General features: G+C 32.3%; 2 protein-coding genes and 1 long non-coding RNA gene across 4 annotated transcripts; all 3 read right to left on the bottom strand.

Annotated features, from left to right (window-relative positions):
• Positions 1-13889: 13889 nt before the first annotated feature.
• On the bottom strand, positions 13890-15287 carry LOC140962640 (uncharacterized). Its single transcript, XM_073421589.1, has 4 exons — positions 15272-15287; positions 15009-15162; positions 14827-14935; positions 13890-14326 (listed from the first exon to the last, which is right to left on the bottom strand). Exons 1-4 carry the CDS (start codon positions 15285-15287, stop codon positions 14072-14074), a joined length of 534 nt encoding a protein of 177 aa, XP_073277690.1. The 3' UTR covers positions 13890-14071.
• LOC140963526 (uncharacterized) lies at positions 15287-16526 on the bottom strand. 2 transcript variants are annotated; one of them, XM_073422883.1, is made up of 3 exons: positions 16030-16526; positions 15896-15961; positions 15287-15816 (listed from the first exon to the last, which is right to left on the bottom strand). In XM_073422883.1, exons 1-3 carry the CDS (start codon positions 16180-16182, stop codon positions 15289-15291), a joined length of 747 nt encoding a protein of 248 aa, XP_073278984.1. In that variant the 5' UTR covers positions 16183-16526; the 3' UTR covers positions 15287-15288. The 2 variants fall into 2 exon arrangements, with proteins under 2 accessions (XP_073278984.1, XP_073278985.1); XM_073422884.1 differs by lacking the exon at positions 15896-15961.
• Positions 16527-16570: 44 nt separating this feature from the next.
• Positions 16571-18468, bottom strand: LOC140963640 (uncharacterized). Its single transcript, XR_012172719.1, has 4 exons — positions 18054-18468; positions 17921-17962; positions 17782-17831; positions 16571-16938 (listed from the first exon to the last, which is right to left on the bottom strand). It is a non-coding gene; the product is annotated as an uncharacterized lncRNA (long non-coding RNA).
• Between the last annotated feature and the right edge of the window lie 109 nt (positions 18469-18577).

Raw genomic sequence — 18577 nt, 5'->3', positions numbered from 1 at the left:
GTATTGGTTATAGCCCAAAAGTTTTAACTGACTCACGCAGTCAATCGTCAAAAAGATTTAGCAGAAATTATTCAAATGGCTACTCCAATTACTATAACAGCAAGCCAATTCAGAAAAGATATCTGCTGAACAATCAGTTGAACAAAGCTAAATCACATGTTGTCTCATCTGCACACTACACACAAAACACACACAAATCAAGAAAGACCATCTGGAATACAGCAACTGGACAGTCAGTCAGACTAATCCAAGTCTGGGTTCCTAAAAGACTAATCAGTTTAGGACCCAAATAAAAAGGGGTACCAAAATTATATCTTGTGTAATTGCAAGTAACAGGTACAAGCAAGGTGTTCTAAGAAGGACATTTGAAAATTGATATCTTAAAATGTATTTTAAGATGGTATTTAAAATGGTTTTCAAAACCCTTTTAAAAATTTTATATATCATGCGTTTATTGGAGAAGAGTGGATTGGCTCTGCAAGTAACATCGTAGCCACTTAACTCGACTCCGTAATTTTGCTGTTTGAGCAGCTTGCAGGGTTTTGAGTTCAACTGACAGCAGTTCAGCAAAACTGATCTGTAGACAAGACTTCAATTGCCAATCTACCAGTCCAACTGATCTGCAGAAGAAACCCAACTACCAGCTGAAACTGATGAGTTAAGTGGAGCTTAGTCATCAGAAGTGCCGCCGCTTCATTGCCATATCAGATCAAAAGAGATGATCAATGCGGTTCAGCAATCAGTTGAGTCCAGTTTGCATCAGTTAGACCAGTTAGCCATCACAGAAGTCAAGCTCATAGCAGCTAGCTGTTCATCTGGCAAAGAAATTCAAGACTATGCAGTATATCAAGCATTCAAGGTGACCAGTAGTTGGTACATTTAGTTCTACTATGTGTAAACTGATTGATAACTGATGTTGTTTAAAATTCAGCTAAGTGTAATAGCATTTTTCCATTACATAACCGATGCGCTTGATTATAATACAAGGGAAGTTTATTTGATTAAATAAACATCGTGTTATCCAGTTAGTTTAAATATAACTGAACTAATATTTCCAGTTTTTTGTAACCTTAACTGCTTGAATGATAAATGCTACTGAAAATATTTTAAAATCGCGTGACTGATTATATTTTTAAAGGGGAGTTTTTGATTCAGTTCTTGAGGGGGAGTTTTCTTTTCCCTCGAACTGAAAAATGTCTTTAAAATGTTTTCAACACGCTTTTAAATTCAGTTTTTGAGGGGGGGTTTTTTTAAACTGATTTTAATTATGTCATCCCTCAAACTGAAATTTCTTTTATTTCTTTTAAGTTTTTCTCGTTTTAACTGTTCAAGTTTTGTAAGCATCAAAAAGGGGATATTGTTGAAACTTTTCAAGTTCGCAATCTTTGCTTAATTTTGATGTTAACAAAACTTGTTATTTTGTTTCTAATAATCTACATTAAGTGCGCAGCAACTGTAATAGTCGAAACTGAAGCGATCGAGATGCTAACTGAAATCGCTAACCGATCGCACGAACTGACCAGTTAAACTGATGAATCGTAAAAGCAGTTCAACTGATAAAGAGTCTAGCTGACCAGTTCAACTGAATCAGTGAAATCAGTTAAGCTGAAGAACCAACTGATTTCACCTCACCACAACAAGACCAGTTCAGAACTTCAGTTAGGAGCAATCAGTTGCAGATCACGACAAGCTTACTTAATGGATTACAGCTGTGCGGAAAGGTACAAAAGCAATTGTACTATCACAGTACAATCATGAACGTTGTATCAGAAGCTTAAAGCCAAAAATTCCGAAATGGATTACAAAGAACAAATTCAAAATGCAACGGATACAATAATTGAGTCTCACTGTACGATCAAGCTTCACGCCTATAAATAGAAGATCAGTAAAGACTCAGACATAAAACGAAATACAGTGTTGTTAAAAGAGAGAACAAAAGAAAAGAAGAGAGGACACGCATATTGCATATCAGCTTTCAAGAAGCAATCAATCTAGTTGTGAGGGAACACTTCAAAGTTATATCAGCTTAGATTAGAAGCTTATTTTCCTCAGTTTGTGAGAACATTTTTTGGTAGTGTTCATTGTTCAGTTCTCACACACACGCACACATCACCACCCAAATTACAGTCTTGCACAAAGACAATAAACTTGTGTATGTAGTCTTTGACACATAGACGTTAAACAAGTGTTGGCTGCCTTCAGTCTAGACTAGGAGTTCAGTTAGGCAGTGGGTAAATCCTAAGCTGCATAGGATTTGTACAAGGTGTTGTATAAATCTAACTCTTCTAGTGTATCCTACCCGTGGAGGTAGAAGGGATGACGTAGGAGCAGTTGAAGTCTCCGAACATCCATAAACATATCATGTGTCTTTTAACAATTTAACTGCTTGTTTTATTCTTAACTGATTTGATCAGTTCAGTTGATATCAGTTCAGTTCTGTCCATAACTGAACTGATATAAGCTCTAACTGATTTTCCCGTAAATTCAGTTCTTCAGTTGTACAGTGTCTAAAACATATCAGTTTTCTTAACGAAAGATTATTTCAAGTGTTTTCTGCTTGGTTTAATACCAAACTTGCTCTAATTCATTGATGTATACATTCTTAGAACACGAGCTATTGCAGCTCATTGATTTATTGTGTTGAAACACCCCTAAGGTGCCGAGCACACGATCCGTCAAATCTTAATAAAATTATGGAAATTATATTTAAGCTCAAATAATTATTAGAAGTCTAAGTTTTTAATTTGGGAATTTTATGATAAGTTTTGGTTTAATTCGTGATTAAAACGCATTAATATGTTATATTTAAAGAATAATTTAAAAGTCATCGATTTAAGCCAAATAAAAATATGAGAAAATTCATGTAGGTTTAAATAATTATTTGGGACATATTAGAGTCAATGGAATTAAGAAAATGTCAAAAAACATGAAATTTTACGTCTAGGGGCAAAACGGTAATTTTGGGTTTCCAGGGGCGAAATGGTCATTTTGCACCTAGGGTGAGATTTTGGTCTTGGCAGCGCCCTTAGCCCAATTTTACTATATTTTAAATGTTTATGCATAATGATCACGTTTTTTAAGATTTTATGAAAATATACGTTGCATGCTTGGAATTAAGGAAAATTACTTATATGCATGATTTTTATAAGTAATGAAAATGATAATGTTTTAAATGACGGGAATTAGTTGTGGCTATGGAAGTATATGTAAATGTTTAAGACGTATGTCTAAATGCTGATGATGAGGACTAGGCACAGTGGATGGGTAATCCTGTCACTGATGTCCGACAGCCGTCGGGTATCGCGGTTCCCTGTTTGATGGATCCATCGTAAATAATGAATGATGTACGATAGTCACCTCTAATGAACTGAATTCACCAATGATAAATGATGAATAATAAATGATGAATAATGAATAATGAACGATAAATGATAAACGATGAATGATAAATGATGAATGATGATTAACAATGAGCTGTTTTGACACGTTATGATTTTACACGACACGTTTATGTTACGTTTTTAAAGTTCATGAAAGGTATGTTGAGTATGATGTTTTTCACTGTTGTGTGCTATGTATATGTATTTGCTATTAACGGTGCAGGTGTGTTGAGTCTTTAGACTCACTAGGCGTGTGTGATGCAGGTGAGCTTAATGATGAGGGGACTGGAGGTGCCGAACTCTGAGTAGACAGACATGATGCGGTGACACGAACCGAGAACCGCATATTTTCCGCATTATAATTTATGAGATTGAGTGGAGATGAATATTTTTCTATGTTGATGATTTTTAAGATTTTGACTGGTTCATGTTTACATATGATTTTCGGATGAGTTTGGTTATTTTAAACTGTACTATTTTTACTGTCAAATATTTAAGATCATTTTTAAATGTTATATTTTTCTGTACAGCGCATGCATGCGAAAATTTTAAATGTTATCTCGAAAATGGGAGCTTTAAAAAAAATATTTCCGCTCTTTTAAAAACGAGTAGACGTTACAATAGTAACCCAAATAAATATTTTCAATAAAATATAAATTTTAAAATGAAACATATGTGTGTGTGTGTCTCTCTCTCTATACACGCGCGCGCACACACACACACACACACAAGTATCATTTATCGGAAACTTATTAAACTAAATGGTAGCATTCCTCGTAAAGATATATATATTTTAATTACTCGAGTAGCTCGTGACATAGTCGATGAGATACAATTAAAACTCGAATTCAACTCGACTGAGAGATCAAACTACTCGAACTTGACTCGAGCTAAGTCAAATCAAGCTCGAGTCATTTGCTTTCAGCAATTTAATTTCTACAAACTTACTTAAGTATTTATCTATTGTCATTTGCTTACATTTATTTTGTTAAGCCGTCAAACTCTAACTCATAGCATTTCCGTATCACTTTGAAAGCTTAATCACATAAACTTAGATAAAATATATTCGAAGTTTAACAACCAAAAATCACCTTTGGTCTAAATAATTTTAAGTTGAACAAAATTTAAAAATAGTTTATTCACATAATCTAAACCAAATTTCTTATTTATTCAATCCTAACAAATAAACTTCCTCACTTTTCCATGACATCACAATCTCACCCACATGCTACATCTCTTCCTTTTAGATGCACACATCTCATTGTTGGTCAATGAAGCAAAGATTTTGTAACCTAATTTTTAGAATCCATAAAATTATGGGGTAAATATTATTTTTTACATAATGTCAGATAATGTTTATATTGCATGCACATATAATGTAACACTAGTTATTATGCACACGCGATGCGTGTGTACAATTTTTTTATTATTATCGATAAACTAAAGTGAAATTTGACAAATTATAGAGGGACTAAATTGATATTTGAATTGCTGAAATAAAAATAAAAGTGTGTGTTCAAATTAAAACAAAAAAAAACAAAAGTGTAATATTAATATCATATAAGGGTAAAATTGGAAAAAAAGTTGGTGTCCTCTCTAGATAGTTATTATCATGCCTTCACACTTAATATAATAGTATAGATATGTGATCTGAACACAGGTTCTTATAATCTAACATATTCAACTCTTAATTTTTAAAATTCATCGACTAAATCACCTTAATTTTGTCCATAAAGTAATGATTATCATATATTTATTTAGTCAGCTCGTAACATTTATGCATAATGCAATTGATATGCCATATATTATCACTATTTCAAAATAATATAAAGTAATTAAATATTTCCATACTTACCTATATATTGGTAACAATAAAATATTTAAAATAGAGTAAATCGGTGATAAATACCTAATTAAAACACTGAATTTGTGATCAATACCCACGTCATAAAAGTTTATTCTGCAGTTCCTCCATCCAATCTATTTTTTTAATTACTCCCCGACTCACTCTTGACCCATTTTATGGTTTATATTTGGGATTTCTTATCATTAAAATATTTGACTTTTAATTTATTTCCTGTTCCCGTCAGTCATGTCCCGAAACCTCCATTCCTAAAGTAAACGATGAAGAAGCCAAAACCTCCATTCCTAAAGTAAACGATGAAGACGCCAGCTTCACACTTCTTCATTGATCGGAGGCAGCCATCTTGACTCAAATCCTAAACTCACGTCAAAGAAACCCATCGATTTTCAAAGAAACAATCTCTTGGAGCTTCTTATTCCATCCCCGATTTTTGAAGAAACAAAACCCTTTTTTTTTGCGTAATCAAGATTCCAGTGCAGAAATTGAGCGAGAAAGCCGAAGAAAGTCGAAAAAAACATGGGTTCAAGATTCCATTGCAGAGATTGAGCGAGAAAGTGTAAGAAAACAAAATTCCACTGCAGAAATTGATAAGGTGCGTTTAAACATGCTTATAAGGGGTGTTTGTCGGTTCAATTATGTACTTTTTCGACCACACAACAATAAAGATATCGGTAAAGATAAATGAGCACGTATCGTTGCGTTGGTATTTTGAGTAGATAATATTATCTTGTGATTTTGTATCTGTAGCTTGTCGGTGTTTTGAATAGATAATAATATTACCTTGTTATTTTGTAACTTTACATTGAAGAAGGAATGTTTAATTAAATATTGAAGTTGTAATTACATCGAAGCTATTTTGCCAAGTTCCAACAGTGGCTTGTTGTTTAAAACCACGATTCTCGGTTCTGCACAGCATTATAAATGTAGACTGTATTTTCTTACAAAAATGGTAAATTTCAGCATATTTTGTATGAATTTCAGCCTTCATTGTATTAATTTGAGTATATATATGATTAATGCGAAGCATACTTCCTGAATGACAGTAGGATGAGATAAATGCAAACTGCCATGACAAATTGATGGGTGTGAGTTGGGAATCTATTTCCTTACAATGAATCTCGTCCACCCAACAATCGTTTTTTTCATTATAATTTTCAACCACTCATGAAACATAACGTTGTGTTCGATTTCTTGTAGAAATGGAATCTGGATCTGGATCAACAAATTTATCATTTCTGGGTAGCTGCGAGTATAAAGATGACCTCTATATGATTTCAATTTCTGATGGCTTCAGTGTAATGGAGCTGTTTCTCAATCTTGGAAGAAAATGTGAGGAAATTTCTCCACAAAATGTGACCTTGCAGTATCTAGCCCCTCATATGAAGAAGTATGTGACGTTGAATGAAGATGATGACGTCCGTATTATGACTCATCTACATGCCTCTATGAAACATACTATAATTACTATGAAGGCAATAATCAAAGAACCAATGGGATCCCACGATGTCGAGAGGTAATAACTTATAGCTTGATTTTTGATTTACTTATGAATTTTGTTGATGTTAATTATTATGTAGGCCTTTGTTCTGTTGGGTAAGTCATTTGTTGTGTGTATGTTTCTTTTGAATATTGATCGTGTGTAAGTTATATCTTTCAAATCATTAATCATTTGAATTGTTAAACATCACCTGAGTATATTCATTTGTGCCACATCAATAATTTTGTACTATGTTAAAAATGAACTGTAATAAAATTTTCGATTGATTATAATAGGGTTGAATGTGAAGATGGTACGCTGACTATTAATGATGCTCGTCTCGAAGTTGGTTTGTCAATAAATTCCATATACGCGTGGAGTAATTGCATCCGTGGGGCTGCTCAGATCTTCAAAGATGTTGTAGAATTTCGAACATTTGCTAAAAATTATGCAATTGCTACGAGACGATCCTTTTTGTATAAAAAGAATGATAGTCAGAAGGTTATTATGGTCTGTAGTGCAAACAGTTGTTCTTGGAGAATTTATGCTTCAAGACACAAATCTGACAATCTTTTTGGAATCAGAAAATGTAATCTAATACATACGTGTGGTGATGACAATCTTCGTAGTAGAGGACATCCTAAAGCTGATGCTGCATGGGTTTCCAATGTTGTGATGGAGAGATTAAGGGGAGAACCATCATATCGACCACGTATGATGTTGAAAGATATCCAAAGAGATTATGGGGTCGAGCTCAATTACCACAAGGTTTGGAAAGGTAAGGAATTGGCTATGCATGCCATTCATGGTGCAGAGGATGAGTCTTATGATAGACTGAGATGGTATTGTGGTGCTATCAAAGAAACTAATCCCGGAAATATTGTTGAGTGTGAAATTGATCATTGCAGTAATAAATTTAAACGGCTATTCATCTGTTTCAATGCATGTGCAACTGGTTTTATCCGTGGATGTAGGCCCTTAGTTTTCTTGGATGGCACTCACATAAAGAATAAATACAAGGGAAATATTTTGGTTGTTGTTGCTAAGGATGCTAACGATGATCTTTTAACATTAGCATATTCAGTCGTGGATGCTGAAAATGATGATAATTGGGGGTGGTTTTGTTTCCAACTTAAAGGTGTTTTGCTTTCGCATCACTGTACCAGATTTGACCAGTTCACCTTTTTCTCAGATAGGCATATCGGGATAATCAAGGCTGTTGAGTTAATGTTCCTAAGTAGTTATCATGCTTACTGTCTGCGTCATTTGGTAGATAATTTTGTGAATAAGGTTTGTTACATAATTGTATAATTGTGGTATTAATTTTTTTTTTGAAAAATATTACTATATGTATTGTTTTATAATATTTTTTTATGTAATCTGAATGTAGGTCATGCGGAAATACCCATTTCACAACAAGAAGTATTGGTCATCGGTTTTCAAGAAAGCCACATATGCCCCATCAAAACAGGAGTTTGAACAACATATTAACAATATAATAAAGTCAATGCCAATTGCTAGAGACTTCATAGTGAGATCGTCTCCATAAAGTTGGGCAAATGCATGGTTTCCGGGAAATCGATGGGGTGTTATAAATAATAACATAGCCGAGTGTTGGAACAATTGGGTTAAAGCAGCACGATTTCTTCCTATTGTTGCCATGGTGGACCAGATCCGCATTCAAATTATGGACATTATGCACAGGAGACGTGAAGCGTCAATGGGGATGATTAAGATATTGAGTCCATCAAAGGAGAATGTTCTTGCAAAAACATATGCAGAATCTTGTAGTTTGAAAGTGTTGAAAGCATGTTCTTGGAGTTTTGAGGTTGTGGATGGAGATAAATCATTTGCTGTTGATTTGTGTGCTACGACTTGTTCGTGCAAAGCCTGACAGCTTAAAGGCTTCCTTGCAAACATGCATGTGCAGCAATAGAGTCAAAAGCATTGTCTTTATATGATTTTTGTGATATATACTTTAAGACGATTCATATCATGAAACTTATAGATGAATTCTAAATCCGATTTCTACATTTGAGATGTATGAGCCCAATCCCGATCACCCAATTATGATCAATCCTCTCGATGTTCGTAGCCAACCAGGCCGAAGAAGAACACAAAGGATAGCATCTCAAGTTCTACGTGTGTCAAAGTGTGGCCAGTGTCATAAGCAAGGCCACAATCGACGCAGTTGCAAAGAACCCATTAGCTAGCTTTGCATAATGTTTTGTTGAATAAGTTTTTGACCTATTTGCTTGCAAGTAAATATCTTATACTCACTCATGTATTTGTGTCTTACAATATTATGATTGATGTCAAAACAACTAACATGTTTTCTAATACACAGAAAAATGAAGATAGTAGAACGAAGAATTTTTTATGGAACATCTACAAAAAGATGTACATGATCCAGTGGAAGTATTAGTGGGGAATCATGAAACTGATATTCATGTTATTTTATAACATATTTTTTTTGCTGAGTTATGTTTTGTGTCTTACAATATTATGAAAACTACTAATGTATTTATATCAAATTAACAGAAAAATGAAGATTGTAGAATGAAGAATTTTTGATGGAACATCTACAAAAAGGTATACTTGATTCAGTGGAATTATTAGTGGGGAATCATGAAATTGATATTCATGTTATTTTATAATTTTTTTTGCTGAGTTATGTTTTGTGTCTTACAATATTATGAAAATTACTAATGTATTTATCTCAAATTAACAGAAAAATGAAGATGGTAGAACGAAGAATTTTTGATGGAACATCTACAAAAAGGTATACTTGATTCAGTGGAATTATTAGTGGGGAATCATGAAATTGATAGTCATGTTATTTTATAATTTTTTTTGCTGAGTTATGTTTAGTTTCTTACAATATTATGAAAACTACTAATGTATTTATATCAAATTAACAGAGAAATGAAGATTGTAGAATGAAGAATTTTTGAAGGAACATCTACAAAAAGGTATACTTGATTCAGTGGAATTATTAGTGGGGAATCATGAAATTGATATTCATTTTATTTTATAATTTTTTTTGCTGAGTTATGTTTAGTTTCTTACAATATTATGAAAACTACTAATGTATTTATATCAAATTAACAGAGAAATGAAGATTGTAGAATGAAGAATTTTTGAAGGAACATCTACAAAAAGGTATACTTGATTCAGTGGAATTATTAGTGGGGAATCATGAAATTGATATTCATGTTATTTTATCATTTTTTTTGCTGCGTTCTGTTTTGTGTCTTACAATATTATGAAAACTACTAATGTATTTATATCAAATTAACAGAGAAATGAAGATTGTAGAATGAAGAATTTTTGAAGGAACATCTACAAAAAGGTATACTTGATTCAGTGGAATTATTAGTGGGGAATCATGAAATTGATATTCATGTTATTTTATCATTTTTTTTGCTGCGTTCTGTTTTGTGTCTTACAATATTATGAAAACTACTAATGTATTTATATCAAATTAACAGAAAAATAAAGATTGTAGAATGAAGAATTTTTGAAGGAACATCTACAAAAAGGTATACTTGATTCAGTGGAATTATTAGTGGGGAATCATGAAATTGATAGTCATGTTATTTTATAATTTTTTTTTCTGAGTTATGTTTTGTGTCTTACAATATTATGAAAATTACTAATGTATTTATCTCAAATTAACAGAAAAATGAAGATGGTAGAACGAATAATTTTTTATGGAACATCTACAAAAAAAGGTATACTTGATTCAGTGGAATTATTAGTGGGGAATCATGAAATTGATATTCATGTTATTTTATAATTTTTTTTTCTGAGTTATGTTTTGTGTCTTACAATATTATGAAAATTACTAATGTATTTATCTCAAATTAACAGAAAAATGAAGATGGTAGAACGAAGAATTTTTGATGGAACATCTACAAAAAGGTATACTTGATTCAGTGGAATTATTAGTGGGAAATCATGAAATTGACGTTCATGTTATTTTATCATATTGCTAATGTTGAGATCTATTTTTGTTTCTGAGATATATTGCTAATATGTTATTTTATCATATTGCTAATGTTGAGATCTATTTTTGTTTCTGAGATATATTGCTAATATGTTATTTTATCATATTGCTAATGTTGAGATCTATTTTTGTTTCTGAGATCTATTGCTAATGTTTGTTTAACTCTATTTTGTGTTGCTGGAACTATTTTTAGGTGTTCTACCATTCCACTTAAGATTTCTCAGCAAAACAATTTTTGTTTTGCTGAGATATGTGGTTGTTATATGAGTTTGCATTTTGTGGTTGTATTCTGGATTTAACATCTTTTATGCAGGAAATATACTACAGATTTATCAATTGTGTAAATGTCAATTGTTGTGCAGACTTGGTTCATTGTAATGAAATAGATTCCCAACGCTGAACCATGTAATAGAAGACAAGTTTGTATTTTTATTTAATTTTTTCTACTAAGGAATTATGCCCAAATTATGGAGATATGTACTCAAATTAATACGATGTACTCTGATATTCGTACTAAATATGTTGGAATTAAACATTTGTGTACCAGAAATCCTTATGTAAGTGTCAATTGTTGTGCAGACTTGGTTCATTGTAATGAAATAGATTCCCAACGCTGCACCATGTAATAGAAGACAAGTTTGCATCTTTATTTAATTTTTTCTACTCAGGAATTATACCCAAATTATGGATATATGTACTCAAATTAATCCAATGTACGCTGATATTCATACTAAATATATTGTAATTAAACATTTGTGTACCCGAAATCCTTATGTAAATGTCAATTGTTGTGCAGACTTGGTTCATGGTAATAAAATAGATTCTCAACGCTGACCCATGTAATAGAAGACAAGTTTGCATTTTTATTTCATTTTTTCTACTCAGGAATCATGCCCAAATTATGGATATATGTACTCAAATTAATACAATGTACGCTGATATTCATACTAAATCTGTTGTAATTAAACATTTGTGTACCAGAAATCCTTATGTAAATGTCAATTGTTGTGCAGACTTGGTTCATGGTAATAAAATAGATTCTCAACGCTGACCCATGTAATAGAAGACAAGTTTGCATTTTTATTTAATTTTTTCTACTCAGGAATTATGCCCAAATTATGGATATATGTACTCAAATTAATACAATGTACGCTGATATTCATACTAAATATGTTGTAATTAAACATTTGTGTACCAGAAATCCTTATGTAAGTGTCAATTGTTGTGCAGACTTGGTTCATTGTAATGAAATAGATTCTCAACGCTGACCCATGTAATAGAAGACAAGTTAGCATTTTTATTTTCATTTTTTCTACTCAGGAATTAAGCTCAAACTATTGATATATGTACTCAAATTAATACAATGTATGCTAATATTCATACTAAATATGTTGTAATTAATCATAGGGGTTTGCATTTATCTCGTAGTAGTGTCCACTCAGGAAAGTATGTTCGAATTCTCGATTTATATACTCGAATTGATACAATGTATGCTGAAATTCATATGAAATATGATGAAATATATTGTTTTTGTGCCAAAAATAGTGGCGTAAAAGACGATTGTTGGGTGGACTCGAATCATTGTAATTGTAAAGAAATAAATTCTGAACTCTCACCCATCAATTTGACATAGGAGTTTGCATTTATCTCGTAGTAGTGTCCACTCAAAAAAGAATGCTCGAATTCTCGAATTATGTACTCGAATTGATACAATGTATGCTGAAATTCATATGAAATATGATGAAATATATTGTTTTTGTGCCAAAAATAGTGGCGTAAAAGACGATTGTTGGGTGGACTCGAATCATTGTAATTGTAAAGAAATAAATTCCAAACTCTCACCCATCAATTTGACATAGGAGTTTGCATTTATCTCGTAGTAATGTCCACTCAAAAACGTATGCTCGAATTCTCGAATTATGTACTCGAATTGATACAATGTATGCTGAAATTCATATAAAATATGCTGAAATATAGTGTTTTTGTGCCAAAATAGTGGCGTAAAAGATGATTGTTGGGTGGACTCGAATCATTGTAATTGTAAAGAAATAAATTCCGAACTCTCACCCATCAATTTGACATAGGAGTTTGCATTTATCTCGTAGTAGTGTCCACTCAAAAAAGTATGCTCGAATTCTCGATTTATGTTCTCGAATTGATACAATGTATGCTAAAATTAATATAAAATATGCTGAAATATATTGTTTTTGTACCAAAAATAGTGGCGTAAAAGACGATCGTCCGGTGGACTCGAATCGTTGTAAAGAAATAAATTCTCAACTCTCACCCATCAATTTGCCATATGAGTTTGAATTTATCTCGTAGTAGTGTCCACTAAAAAAATTATGCTCGAATTCTCAAGTTATGTACTCGAATTGATACAATGTATGCTGAAATTAATATAAAATATGCTGAAATATATTGTTTTTGTACCAAAAATAGTGGCGTAAAAGACGATTGTCGGGTGGACTCGAATCGTTGTAAAGAAATAAATTCCCAACTCTTACCCATCAATTTGCCATATGAGTTTGCATTTATCTCGTAATAGTGTCCACTCAAAAAAGTATGCTCGAATTCTCGAATTATGTACTTGAATTGATACAATGTATGCTGAAATTCATATAAAATATGATGAAATATAGTGTTTTTGTACCCAAAAAATGGCGTAAAAGACAATTGTTGGGTGGAATCGAATCATTTTGTAAAGAAATAAATTCTCAACTCACAGCCATCAATTTGTCATGGCAGTTTGCATTTATCTCATCTTACTATCATTCGGAAAGTATGCTCGAAATCACCATATATGTACTCAAATTAATACCATGTATGCTGAAATTCATACCAAATAGGTTGAAATTTACCATTTTTGTACCAGAAATGGTGATGCAAAAACGAATGTTGGGTAGACGAGATTCATTGTAAGGAAATAGATTCCCAACTCACGGCCATCAATTTGTCATGGCATTTTGCATTTATCCTATCCTACTGTCATTCAGGATGTATGCTCGAATTAACCATATATGTACTCAAATTAATACAATGAAAGCTGAAATTCATACAAAATATGCTGAAATTTACCATTTTTGTACCAAAAATGGCAGTCTGCATTTATAATGCTGTGCAGAAACGAGAATCGTGGTTTTAAACAACAAGCCACTGTTGGAACTTGGCAAAATAGCTTCAATGTAACTACAACTTCAATATTTAATTAAACATTCCTTCTTCAATGTAAAGTTACAAAATAACACGATAATATTATCTATTCAAAACACCAACAAGCTATAGATACAAAATCAGAAGATAATATTATCTACTCAAAATACCAACGCAGAGATACGTGCTCATTTATCTTTACCGAACAATCCATTATCGTCAGATAGAATGGTTGCAGCAATACGTGCTCTGAAACTGTTGATTGTACATACCTTTTCATAGTTCCAAGCTTCATCGTCATCACGAGCATAACACTCCGCCCACAAACATGTGTAAATACCACAATTCAAATCAGCACCTTGTTGTCGGCAGAAAACGTGGTTCACCTTTTTATCCATTCTGTAATTGAACATTATCCTCATATACCCAACTAAGAAAGTAGCCTAACAATAACAAAAAACAATCAGTTAATATGAACAACATGCTCGTAATTAAATAACTATTTAAATATCAACTTACATAAGATCTTGCTGTTCCAAGTGACATGGATGTGTATATCGAGTTTCTAAATTTAAACTCTCTTTTCTCAGTTACGTATACAAGTAAGAACCAGTGATATTTAATGTTAATTGGGAACAACAAATATCTACAACGATCCTTCAACTTTCTATTTAGTTGTTCTAATTTTCCCCTCGAATCATTTGTCAAATTTGATAAAAAAAAAAATCACAATAGCCATCATCATTCAACTTCCGTTTTCTGTTCAATCTCTGTAACGCACCCAATACCTCATCTTAAGCATATAAAATAACAAATCATTACATTTACATTGAATATATACAAACAAATTATTCACTCTATTTTTATGTAAGAAAATACGAACCTGGACTGTCGTATCCATGCAGAATATTTCAAAACCATTTCTTACATTATACAAACTCACAATTTTCATATAGCAATCGATGATATTGCCTTTCAATGCATTACCAAAAATCAAATCACAGAAATCAATGCCAAATATTTTGAATCTTTCTCCCTCCCACACGCTGCCACTAAAAAAACAAGATTATGGTTAAATATCATAAAAAAATAATAAATAAATATAAAAAATACTGTGAATTGTACCTTAATATTTCCCCCGTAAGATAATTCATTATTACATTGCGCTCCTTCTCGGATACTTCTTCACAACCACAAAAATCTTCTCTACCCCTGAAATTTTTAAGTTTTAGCTCATCTTTATCAGCTGATATCTTCTCGTCTTCTATGTTTGTGCCCCCTATGGAACAACAATATTGAAACAAAATTTAAAATAAATGAAATAATTCTAAACAAACCATAACATAAATCATAACAATTAATGTACATGATACCTCATCACTAAGTACAGTGTACTCTTTGCATTCTACAATGGCCTTTGTTTTGCGTCTTGAGTGGAACTTGGAGGAGTGACAAACATGTCTGGCTTTCTCTTTTTCACACGATTAGTTCTTGTAAGTACAATCTTCACAATTGAAGATATAACATTACTAACTGTGTCATTTTGTGAGCCAGATACACAATTAACATCATTACTTTCATCTATTATCTCTCTCGAAGACTCCTCGGTGTGAACCTTATTTACTTCAACATCCACCTCAGTTAAACCAACACCGTCGCCTTTAATCACATTTTGAACGACATCAACATCATGGAATCCATTGTATCCACCTAAATCGATGTCAAAATCTTCAAACGAAACATTCTTATCGTCTTTTTTTCGAACATTCACCTCACAATCTACCCGACCACCAACAACATTCTTTTTCACCATTCCATCAGATTGACAACACATTTGTTTAAGCATTTGAATCTCGTTTAATTGGTCTTCAACAAGTTTTTCCAATCTTTTAATTTTGTATATTGTTTCTGCATCCTTCATTTTAGACGACACCTGAAAATTCAACACCTAAATAAATCAACACTGATTCTTAATACATCCTAAAATACATTTGGTGAATATATTTATATACCTTTATATTTTCCTCCTTCTGATCAAATAGTTCCAATTCCTCACCAAATAGAATGATGTCAAACACCTTTCAGATATTAAAAAAGAAAAATTATCAACTTTGAAATACTCAAAAATTATCTGAAAACAAAATACCTTCGTACAAGTGATTCTTTTGAGCAAAGCCTCCGCTTCTTCAACTTTTAACGGAATCTTGCTTTCACACCACTTGAACAAACGGGGATATGTACTCGGGGATCCGGATACTACTCCTAAGGAAGGAACTTTTTCGTACACCCAAGCATACATAAATAATGATAAAATAAAAATTATGATACAAAATATTTATATAAAAGTTGTTACAAAAAATAATACAAACTCACCATCAGCCCGACAACACAACCATCCAAGTATGTTTTCCTTCCAGATGCTCCTTCCGAATTCACAATATGTCCAGAAATTTTATCGCATAGAAATCTATGCGCAACATCTCCCCATGAATATCCAAAGAAATTGGTCAAATCATCAATGTAAGAAAATACAAACCGGGGAGTCAAATAGGTACTCAGCGGAAATACTATGCAATTAAACGCAAACAAGATAAACATTCTAACAAAATCATCCAAATGTGAGTCATCTTCAGATTTTCAGAAATCGACTTCTTCGTGGCTTTGATAAGCTTCCATGCAAAATAACGTGACAAAAAATCCGACTTTGTTCCGAGCTCTTGGTTTACAGGTTGGCCTCCATGAGGTAGACCAATGACGATAGAAAATTCGAATGATGTGAAAGGGACGACGATGCCCTTTCCAAAGATAAAAGAGAGTGAGTCAATGTTGAAACTCCTTAATACAACATCAAATCGGGTACTGTAGATAGACAATTTAGGCATCTTCAACCATTTACCAAAAGGAGTACTAATGATCCTTGCTCGTTGCCTCTCATTCAGTTTTGGTTCAAGTTTGTTTATTACTTTTCTAAAATAAGTACAAGAACATCGTGACATTGCATCTTTTCTGCTCTGCATATGAGCATCATTTTCATCAACTTTCTTTTTAACCATTTCTACATAAAAGACAAAAAATAACAATATCAATATACAGAATTAAAAACAACATAAACTTCTAAAATTAGTCCACATTTTTTGTACCATAAAATTTAGTAAAATAAAAAACAAGGCAAACAAAAACAGAAACACTGCCTTCCTATCAAAAAAGATGAAAAAACAATGAGATGGTGGTACATGATCGACAAAAATAATGGTTGTACAACCGACCGAAATAACTTATTTTGAAAATACAATCAAAGTTAATTTTGGAATTGAAATCATAATTGTATACATGACCACATATTATTTCAAACAGTCAAATTACAGCAAATACGAATCAATAATTCTGTACATGACCATAGATTTTTTGCATCTCTTTTGGTTATTGTGACAAGACGGAACCAACTAGGCCATCCAAAATAATACAAAAAATCATCCTATTTCTTGAAGCATTCATTTATAAGTTTTGTTTTGACCTTTATACATCCACTTCTTGTGAGGTCCACAAGATATATTTAATGTAAAAGTCTTTTACTACACTTTTTAGAACATTGTATTTATATCCACAAAATCAGATGGTAAAATGGAGAATTAAACTACGGAAAATATCAATTTTTTTTTGCACTTGAGCACAATCTATTAATTTATCATCATCCCCAGCCTTATAACATCGTGATACACGTACCTCTATATTTGAAATTCACACCAAACAAAGCCACTAAACTAGAAAAATAATCAATTAATAAAGAAAGGGAGAAAACTCCCCCAACAAAAATCAAACCATAGATTAATTTATGGCATTACATGACGTAAATAACATATATTTTTTTAAAATATGAATCACTAATCTAGAGACATACCTGCAACAGTCGGCGAGAAGGATGATGAATGAGGCAACGAGGGCAGATTCCTTCACAGCAGTCCAAACAAAGAAAATTTTTCTCGTTCTTACAAATCGACAGAACACGCAAATAATTTTAAAAAAATGGAAAAACTTACAGTTCTCGAAGATCAATGAAAATAACTTCTCCAATGAATAAACTACAAAAAATCGACAACAAACGTTGTAAGATCCACAAAAAACCACAAAAACATAAAAAAATTTCGAAAATGAAAAATCGGAGAAACTCACGGACTTTCTCACTTGATTCTGTTTGTTACCTCGTGCGCCTTACTAATGGTTCTCCGTCGTTGTCAGAAGACCCTTTCGGCCGATGGGTTTCTCCGATCAGTGAAGAAAGCGGCTGGGTTTTCTCAAACGAGGGTCGATTTCGTGGGTTGGGGGAAGGAGGGTTTTATCACACGAACAGAGGAGAGAAAATAGAAAAGGAATAATGGAGAAGTCCGGTCCAAACAAATCCTAATAATAGAAGTCTGGTCTACATATATTACTTAAATATTAGCTGGAAAAAAAAATTAAAGAGAAATTTAATTAATAATTGATTTAGGGACTCAAAACAAAATAAAATTGGATATAGGGAGTGCAGCATATGATTTTATTAATTGGAGACTGAGCACACATTTTAAGTTTTCATGAGGTATTTTTCAACAATCCTCCTTTTAAAATAACAAACTGAATTAGAAATTTATATATCTAATGATCATTTAAAAGAGGTATGCGAAATTTTAATTTTAAAAGTCCAAAAAAAATTATTT

The sequence above is a fragment of the Primulina huaijiensis genome, chromosome 17 (assembly GCF_012295235.1).
Source record: "Primulina huaijiensis isolate GDHJ02 chromosome 17, ASM1229523v2, whole genome shotgun sequence".
In the NCBI taxonomy this organism is placed as follows: Eukaryota; Viridiplantae; Streptophyta; class Magnoliopsida; order Lamiales; family Gesneriaceae; genus Primulina; species Primulina huaijiensis.
This window is presented reverse-complemented; position numbering and strand designations above follow the sequence as displayed.